This window comes from Ylistrum balloti, unplaced genomic scaffold, assembly GCF_031769215.1.
Source record: "Ylistrum balloti isolate Yb309-2 unplaced genomic scaffold, AGI_CSIRO_Ybal_v1 Utg370892, whole genome shotgun sequence".
Lineage (NCBI taxonomy): Eukaryota > Metazoa > Mollusca > Bivalvia > Pectinida > Pectinidae > Ylistrum > Ylistrum balloti.
Window position 1 is genome coordinate 1015285 of NW_026782507.1, and position 10340 is coordinate 1025624.

A 10340-nucleotide genomic window follows, 5' to 3' on the forward strand; every position below is an offset into this window, starting at 1 on the left:
AATACTGAACATAAAGACTGATATGTTTTTTAACACTCATTCTCCGCCGACAATAAAACGACAATGAAGACACTCTACTGACCTGCCATATATTACTGTTAAACATAGTAGGAACTTGCTACGAACTGTTAAATTTGTCAATATAGAGTTCAAGGAAAAACTGGGTAAAATGTTATGAATATATACAAAAATTAAAAAAAAATGTATCCAGTTATTGACATAATCATGCTTAATTACCATCTATTTACCTGTATAAATAACAACAAGAAAATACCAACATGTAAACACAATCATAATCCAAACTCCTAGACAATAAAACTTAGGCAAAAATATGAACAAATGAAACATTTAAATGAAAAATCCTGAAAAGGTATAAGGAGAATAAGACCAGGTGTTGCGGAAGAGTAAGTGTCATCTGCTACATCAACGACACCTGCCATGTCAATTTTGGTCAATCAGAGCAAGGAATTGTCACATTTTCTAATGAGAACAAGGTATATAACAACAGAACCAACAGGCAAACTAATGAACATCAAATACGTCAAGCTTCATGTCACGCACAGAAATAGAATATTTCTCAATGAGATCACAATGACAACCGTAAACATAAAATTATTGATCTTGGATTATGATAAGTAATAAATAGATACTGTAATAGGTCACAGTGACCTAAATTTTTTCTCATAGCTGATGGAGCTTCATGTAAAATGTGACGTTTGAAACAAGAAATCAAGCCCAGCTTACGGACAGAAGGACAGATATTACATATATCGAAGTATGTACTCAGTACCGCCTTCAATTAAGTAGCCAGTGTATAAAAGATGTATAGGGATTTGGCAATCATTTAAATGCTCATTATACAACTGTCATAAATTTTTTTCTTTTAAAACAGGTGTTTTTCTCTAAAACAGGTACAATTTCCTTTAAAAGAACAAATACAGTGTTCTCCTTGAGAGGTAAAGGTTTTTAAAGACAGGTGTTTGCAAATACAAAAATGGCAAAGTAAGAAACTGGAGTCATTGTTGAATGCCTGTAGTATATTGTTTAAGCAATGGCAGACGAGACAAGGACAGTGTAGATCTCCCGTGCTAGTCCATAACACTGACAACCCTATTATAGCTCTATTGGCACATATTGATAACCTGTCAGATTTATGTACCACATTTAAATCTCATTTTGAGGTAAAAACGATGAAAAATTCCTGTCGCGACTTTCAATTATGTAAATACTTAAAGGACATGCACAGGGTGAATTCTACACAGTGTTATATATCTACATAAAGAAATGGATGTTATCTTACATACATAGATATAGAAATACACAAAGCAGTCACAACTGACTAAGAATTAAAACACAAAAGAATAGATTAAGTCTTTGCATGCTTTAATTTATTCTGAATCAGAGAGATGCTCCTTGATAGGGTGAGAGCTAGTTCTTGTTACGTGTGCCAACTTTTAAGAAATGAAACTTAAATACATGCTAGGATCTGTACACTGCGTGAGGCAGGACATATACATATAGAGCTTCAGTTAGATAATGACTGATCATGACATGGGAGCTAATATTTCGAAGCTTAGAAAGAAAAAAAGAAATGAATCACACCACCTGTATAGTTTGTAATGCAGAACTACAAGCTGTAAATACAACAGAGTTATTGGTGAAAACACAACATTTAATTTTACCTGTGATATTACTGCAGCTTTGACAGACACTGAAAACCTACAAACAAAACAAGTCATTTTCATCAGAACTATTTATAAGATTTTTTGCATTGATCCATTCCATCTTGGTGGTATAACATAAATCGGACATCACCGATCTCATCATTACAGGGTTTGAACAGAACAACACATAACATAACAAAGAAGACTTTTAAAAATTTTGGGTGACATCACAAAAGTCGCCTCCTGGAAGGGAAAAGAAAATTCTATCAAATTATGACAATCCATAATTATTTATTTTTTTTTTAACCTTTTTTAAAGAAATAAATAAATGGCACTGTACAAGCTGTAAGAAATGTAGTTAAATCCTAAACAGTGTTGATGGATTAATAAGAATCCTATTTTAATAAAACAGAAAAAAATATTGTATATCTTGTTGATATTCTTGATACCTCAATTTTACAGTTTGCAAAAAATTTATTGAAATCTTCACAGACAGCTTATTTAATAGTTGTCTGTTTCCATGGAGAAATGCCAGATGCTGACTGTGTTTTGGCAAAATATCCTTCCATTGATCAGAACAACTATTTAGTGATATCTATTCATTATTAGTTGATACCTGACAGGGTACATGGATGTTTTATATTGGTACAACACTCTCTTTAGTTAAGATTTAGGGAAATAATTTAATTCTCAAAATTGGAGGTCACTGGGTATGGAGGCAAATCTTACGGAGACATGCACACGTCAGCATCAAACAACAGAGACACAGGATATTTTTCATTTTAGTGGGAGGAAAGAATATTTAACACCTGAAAATGATTGGCATAAGGAATTTTTCATTTCAGTGAGAGGAAAAAATATTTCATCCCAGAAAAAGATTAGTACAAGAGATTTTTTAATTTTAGCGGGAGAAAAGAATACTTCACACCTGAAAATGACTGAGACATGGAACTTTCATTTCAGTGTGAGAAAAAAAAAATTCAGGTCTGACTGAAAATGAATGAGATAAATAATGGAAGGACAAAATGGTTGACACATGAAAATGACCGAGACATGGAATTTTTAAAAAATACTTCACATTTGACTGAAAGCGATTGGGAAAAGATTTTTTTTTTTTCATTTCAGTGGGAGGAAAGGATATTTCACACCTTAAATTGATTGAGGCAAGGAATTGTTTGCTTTAGCAAACGCCAGTAAATCTTTGTTATACGTTACAAATAACATGAAGAAATACTGAAGTTTTATCCTACGGATGATTTTCATTAAGATTCTTCACTAAGTAGCTGTTGGAATGTCATTTTGTTTTCTGTGTGTGAGGTCATTCCATTTATTGCCATCCAGATTGACTTGACACAGAAATCACAAAGAATTATTTGATATTAGCTGTAATATTGTCATAGGCACAAACTGCTGGCGCCCCTTGTTGATCCAGTCTAATTATGTATGGAGAATGGAGACTTATACTTGTTAAGATTTCTAAAAGACAGCAGACAGTCTTATCAAAATCAGCTAAAATGCGAGATGGCTAATGACATTTGTCGAAATGCTAATATTTCTTTTATCTTATTTCAAAAATCATGTATTACTCTTTGGTATCATTATTCAAAACAGATTTACAGAGGAAATTTTCAAACCCTTTGTATGGCGATACTTAGACAATTTTACCATCTATAATTGGTATCTTGGCGATAACGTGACGGCTATGGCGCGTCGTTGATTGGTACTGCCCATCATGGTACAATGACATTAATTCCGCCACGATTGGGGTATATGTGTTTTTGTGAAGGGAAGTCATTTCCCCCCAATGTAGTCCGGTTCTGATTCATTTTATCAACAATATCATTTATTCATACGCAAATAAGAGAAATAACCGTGCTTTATAAATACAATGAATCAGTAGAATTACCAGTAATGGCGGCTTCCCTATATCTAATATTTCTTATATTTAGCAAACATATCTTGGGATTGGCACTCGATCATGTGTTTTAATTACATCAACTGGGTTTTGATGCGAGCTGGAATTGGAAATCTGACAGTCCTTGGCCCAACAAGATAAACGAGAGTAACAGGTCTGTATTTGGTCCCGTCTTGTTTGACTTAAAGTATTAGTGCAAATGAAATGTTATGAAAATTACAACGAGTCACTGATGCACAATTTTGATGATGTTAAGTAGAGAAACAACCTATAAATCTATCTTGATTTTTGTGGCAATCAGCAAACCAGCGCACACAACCCCGTACAGATCAACGATAATAAATGCCAATGGACAATGGTAAAAAAATGAGACGAGCACCCAAGAGTCAGAGGCTGTAGTTGATCCGAGACGTAATTACACATTAATTGTCAGCGGGCCAGGTCTAGTCAAAGTTCTATAACATTTAGACAAGATTGAAAAAAAGCTAGGAATCCAGGATGTATTGGAGCTCTCCAATCATTATTTTAGCTTTAATATCCACTTAGGGAACTCTGTCCCAACGTTACACATAAATTGCTATTAATGTTCTGTCTGAGAAAATTACATACAATCAATGGCTTGAATTTTTTTAGATGTCTTGAGTTGGCAATCGTGTCCTGTGTTCTGCCCACTGGAGAACGGGGTCTGGGGTCCATCACTGGCACAAACGGAAACCGACACTGATAACTAATTTGCAATTAGCGAAGCAGATAGCTTGGGTTTTCTCTGAAAGTTTGTTTGCTCTGTATGCAGAGGGCCCAGAAATTGGATACCGATTAAGATTAATCTATGCTCATATTCAGGGTCTTTGAGGAATAATCACTTCTGACGCTCTGATATTTTCAGGGCAATCTTCCCAACTCATCAATACAACGGCAGATTATATCGCTATCAAAGCAAACTTTATGATATGTTTTCTGCCCTTCCCACAATGCAATTTTGATTTCTGTAGATATCATAGTAATATAATAAACAAAAGTTACCTCATCCCATCCCCAGACAACAGCCATGTATAAATCATCACCAGCCCCAAATCACCCCTGGTAATACAACAGTTGCTCGGCAACGGAATTAAACTAACTGTAGATCTACAATAAATATGACAATTTGGTTTAGCGGAAATTTAAGACGGAATATTTTAATGCCTACAAGGCTGAAAATAGCAATATATAAATCCTTTTGTTGTTATTGATTGTAATCAATTTCACTCTATTTCGTATGTTTCTTAACACACCTTCAAACATCGTTTAAATGTATAATTTACATCGGAATCTTAGACTATAGATTTACCGATTTAATGTTTATTTACACACAAACCAATCATTTATCAGATGGTGTCACCGAATGATCGTCATCTAATTGCTTTAGGACTGACCCTGTAAGTGATTTCTGGTTTCAGATGCTGAAGATGATTTTTCAGTTTGGTTTCTTATACTGCTAATTATTATGTTTACAGTTATAACTTTCAATCTTGACTAAAATGAACTCAGAAACAATAAATTTAGCCTATGAATTAGTAATAGAAATTTGGTACATCCAAAGTGGAGGCAAAAACAGCTGACTGGCTGTAACTCCAGGGTATATAATATAGATATGAAATATTATTATAAAATATCTTTTTTGAAAGACATCCTTTTTTTGTGAATGAAGTCTTCATTTCAAATGTATCATTGTATGTGATGTATGACAATAGTTGTATGTGATGTCTGACAACAGTTGTATGTGATGTCTGATAACAGTTATATGTGATGTCTGACAACATTGTATGTGATGTCTGGCAACAGTTGTATGTGATGTCTGGCAACAGTTGTATGTGATGTCTGACAACAGTTGTATGTGATGTCTGACAACAGATGTATGTGATGTCTGGCAACAGTTGTATGTGATGTCTGACAACAGTTGTATGTGGTGTTAAACAACAGTTGTATGTGATGACTGACAAGAGTTGTATATGATGTTTTGACAACATTTGTATGTGATGTCTGACAAGTTAAATGTAATGTCTTACAACAGTTGTATGCAATGTCTGACAAGTTGTATGTGATGTCTGACAACAGTTGTATGTGGTGTTAGACAACAGTTGTATGTGATGTCTGGCAACAGTTGTATGTGATGTGACAACAGTTGTATGTGATGTTTGACAACAGTTGTATGTGATGTCTGATGACAGTTGTATGTGGTGTTAAACAACAGTTATATGTGATGTGACAACAGTTGTATGTGATGTGACAACAGTTGTATGTGATGCCTGACAACAGTTGTATGTGGTGTTAAACAACAGTTGTATGTGATGTGACAACAGTTGTATGTGATGTCTGACAACAGTTGTATGTGATGTCTGACAACAGTTGTATGTGGTGTCTGACAACAGTTATATGTGATGTCTGACAACATTGTATGTGATGTCTGGCAACGGTTGTATGTGATGTATGACAACAGTTGTAATGTGACAACAGTTGTATAAAACTACTGTTGTATGTGATGTGACAACAGTTGTATAGGACTACTGTTGTATGTGATGTGACAACAGTTGTATAGGACTACTGTTGTATGTGATGTATGACAGCAGTTGTGATGTGACAACAGTTGTATAGAACTACTATTGTACATGATCTCTGTGCAGTATTTGCAGTATGACTTGTACACATGACTCTTGCTCACTGGGTTGATATACATAGATAATGAAGGTGGACTCTAGGGGAGACTTGCACTAAGGCAAGTCTGTGTTAAGTGTCTCTGAGCATCAAGACTAAATGTTGAGGAGAAAACCCAAGGGCTTGGTTCATTTGTATAGAGAAATAATGGATAAGAGAGTGGATAATTGTACGTGATGTTAGTTTCCAATTTAATTTCCTTCCAGAGAAACATGATAAATAAATCCCCACACACTGTTGCTGCCTCACCCCTACAGCTTACAGAATCAAAGGTTAGCTCTACTCTTGTCATCACAACTATACATATTACGTATTGATACCTCCAAATCCCGTGCATAATTCATGTCTTTTCAAAAACTGGTAAATAACTAAATTAATATAATCATGACCAATAAACGCCGTGCGGTCATCCCTTCAGGGTGTCGACGTACTAAGTGATGTCGTTTGCCTAGATTTGTAGTATGTAAGACAATAGAGTACGTCTCTTCAAACCAATGGAAAGGTTAAATCACAAGCATCCTCCATCTTGATTTATAAACATGCACCATTCAGCTTGAGTACACTTAACAAATGTTCTTTACCTTGAGTTCATTTACAGGTGTCCTTCACCTTGCATTAATGCATAGTTCAAAACAAAGGAAGGGAGAAATTTCTGCAAAATTTGTAAAACAGATAGAATGATATGACAACGTGTGTGAAGGTAAATGCTTGTTTTGGTAACAGTGACCTTGACCTTTGACAGGTCATGCCAATACTGTTCTCATGTGACCTTGGTATAATCAGGTCATGCATATCTTTGTAATTTCATTATCAACAATGCTGACTTAAGTTTTGATCTTTTCAATAGATATTATTACTGTACCATTAACTGCCATGTTCTGTGAGGACACATTGTCTTTGGTTCAAATTATTTTGATGTAATTTCCATGAATTTTTCGAAATTTTCATTTGTAAATGATTTTTAAGATTTAAAGAAAAATTCACTTTTATGATGATTGCTGAGGAACTCTGCCAGCATCCCTGATCAACACACCTGGCAGGTTAACAACAGGTAAACAGATATCAAATATTTATTTCCCTGTCAGTAAAAAAAAATATATCAAACATCTTAACACCATATATTATCTAGCAGAAGGTACAATAGAACTTAAAAATTATTTGCTAATATACTCAATTTTAAAAATCTCAATCAAAATTTATATATTCAAAAATGAACCTGCCTTTGTCCAAAGTGAAAAACGAATTATGAACACCTGTAAAGTAGCTATTATCATAATATGTTGCGATAAGACTTGATGTGATGATATCACAGAAAGAGTCTAGTGTCAAACTAATGTGTCAGATATCTGTGTCTTCCTTAATTATGTGTTGTATAAGAATTGAAGTGTATGGAGTGACAGAAACACAAGTATTCTGCTGACACCTCATTCATAAAAATTCACTTTTAATGTAGTATCAATTTTAATTGTGCAATTTCAAGAGACAAACTTAGCATGCTTGAAGAGATTTTTCATTTTTATTTGTTTCTTTTTCAAAATTTACATCTGTTGTATTTTTCTATAAAGAATAACTGATTTATTCTTCACGCCTTCTGACACCTACAATTTAGCCTTCTTGAGAAACTTCCATGAAAAACGCATTAAAGCAAAATTTCTTTGAGGTAAATCTATATATGCAAAAGACATATTGATAAATAATCCAAACTATAATGGAGGGAGAAAAAAACACACAAAAAGTGTTTTGCGTTTAAAGATAAAAACCAGAGAGATACTTATGGTGACAGTGTAAAGTGTTCAAAATTTCAGGCTTGAGATTCTGTGAATTCTCAAAAAAGCAAAAATTAAAAAAAGAAAGAAAGAAAAAAAAAAAAAATACAAGCACACACACAAAGAGAATTGATTAGAAGTTCATATTTAGTTTTTGCAATTTCTACATTAATGAAACTTACTTGAGTTTAAGAGTTGTGTCTAATATCATAGTGAAATTTATCTAAATCTATGAAGGACATGGCACTTTAATATTACTAAAGCTGTCATGAAACGGTCTACAGATGTGACTTACCTAACTTCTTGGCCATGTCTTCAATAGTGTTCAGAGCTGAAGGAATCCTACTCTCATGTGTAACCATCACTTCTATTTCCCCAACTTGGAAACCAAAATCGGTGATATCAAGGTCGACTGTACATTCAGGAAGACTGTAGCTCTGACGATGAGTCGTAAAAGTCGCAAATACTTCCAGGCCAATGATTTTTACCAGATCTGTCGCGCTGAGATCCTCGGAAAGTCCATCCACATTAAAATGCTGAACTAGATATTTAACAATTTCGGTTTCTTTGGTCATTTCCTCATACTGTGTTGCTAATTTACAGGACACATTTCGGCTCACCTTAAGTTCCCAGGCCTGGTTTCTCTGTCTCAGCCAACAGTTTTGTAAGGTCAGGGAATATTTAGAATCATCGTAATATTTATCTGTAAATGTCGTCTCAACATTCAACGATGCTCCCAATTCTTTAAGTTTATCCACACTTTCGCCAGTGACTACAAATTTTCTTTCTATCTCGATCATCTTTACTGGTGCTGGTTTTGATGGTGTAGACACAACAGAGGTTTGTTCTGTCATCTGAGGCACAGTAGTGTTTGATACAAATTCCTCCCTTATTTCTTGACCCAGTTCCTGATGTGAAGGCGATTTTCTCCCCTGAAACTCCATACCATTGTTGCCATCAGTTGTGGACACTGAATTTGAAATAGCTATCTTGGAATGTGTTGTCTCACAAGATGTGGCATTAAAATTTTCCTCAACTGACAAGGATTTGTGTTGCTCAGGGAATCTGCTGTCTGTGATGTCCTCCATTGATGCCACTGCAGGGAAGACTTCCACCTCAGGCAGTTCGTCAGCTGCTGAAGAAAACTTGGAATCAGTCTGCCTCCAAAGCTTGGCTGCCATGGAGTCAGACCTCCAACTGTCAGAATGCTCAAAGGCAACAGAGTCTTCAACCGTTTCCTCGCTGCTGGTGTCGGCTACCACCGCTGCCTCCTTCTCATCCGCAAAGAGATTTCTTTCTTGGAATAACATCACAGAGGTTGTACTTCGGATTTCATAAGCTCTCTTCTTGGAGTCACATTTTTCTTCTTCATCTTCATCCTTAAAATTCAGAGGGTTTGACAGCACACTGACATAAGGAGAATTTAATGGACTATTTATCTCCATGGAGATAGAATTTGAAAATGTCCTGTCTTGACTAACTGTTTCAGCAGCTTTGTCCGTCTGCTTTTCTGAGTGAGAACCAGGCAAATTTTCTGTCCCTTGCTGTGACATATTGGCCTCTTTCCTGTCAATATATCGCATGTCAAACTGTAACTGTCCTGAAGTTTCCTTCACTGAATCTGGTTCAAGTTCTCGCAGCAATGCAGCTTCTTGCTCCAAGGTAAGACTCCCAGGGAAAGAATTGCCAAAATAAGTGTTATCAGACAAACTCAACCCGTTATTATTACTTGCATCTTCTTGGCTGTCACTTAATCTTTGACTGAGACTCTGATTCTCAGATTCTGATGACCATTGACCTTGGAAAGATTCTGCTGAAGTTTGACCTTGAGATCCTATTGGAAAATACAGATGGCCAGTTGGGCTAACTACTTCTCTTAAGGGACTCTGAATTTTTCTTTCTTTTCTGTCAATGAATGTCAAGTCCATACTTCTTTCTTTTGAATTCATTCTGGTAACTTTCTTAAGTGAAAACTGCTTTTATAGCTCCTGATGGCTTTAGGGTTCTAAAGATGAAGATTGAATCAAATTGGCAGGTCCAGCAACTGTAAGTACAGAACATCAATCTTTCAATGAATTAAAAACAACATTTTTGTGGTAAATTCATCTAAGACTTATTGTATAACAATTATGAACTATTCTGATACATTTTTCTATCCACATACATCAAACAAAGCCTGACAGAAATGTCTTATCTGAATGGAAAACAAAGAAAAAACCAATTAGATCTATTGAAATAAGAAAAATCTACTGTTTAACTTTATTAGCCACAGGAACAAGATATGTGTACATCCATAAACCT

General features: G+C 35.0%; 1 protein-coding gene across 1 annotated transcript; it reads right to left on the reverse strand.

Moving 5' to 3' along the window:
* Window positions 1-1690: 1690 nt before the first annotated feature.
* Window positions 1691-9988, reverse strand: LOC132559342 (uncharacterized). Its single transcript, XM_060223956.1, has 2 exons — window positions 8335-9988; window positions 1691-1719 (listed from the first exon to the last, which is right to left on the reverse strand). Exons 1-2 carry the CDS (start codon window positions 9986-9988, stop codon window positions 1691-1693), a joined length of 1683 nt encoding a protein of 560 aa, XP_060079939.1.
* Between the last annotated feature and the right edge of the window lie 352 nt (window positions 9989-10340).

Coding starts and splice junctions, on each gene's coding strand:
- LOC132559342 (XM_060223956.1), bottom strand. CDS start 9,988: ATGAATTCAAAAGAAAGAAGTATGGACTTGACATTCATTGACAGAAAA. Junction 1,720..8,334: donor AGACATGGCCAAGAAGTTAG/GTAAGTCACATC, acceptor TTTTGTTTGTAG/GTTTTCAGTGTCTGTCAAAG.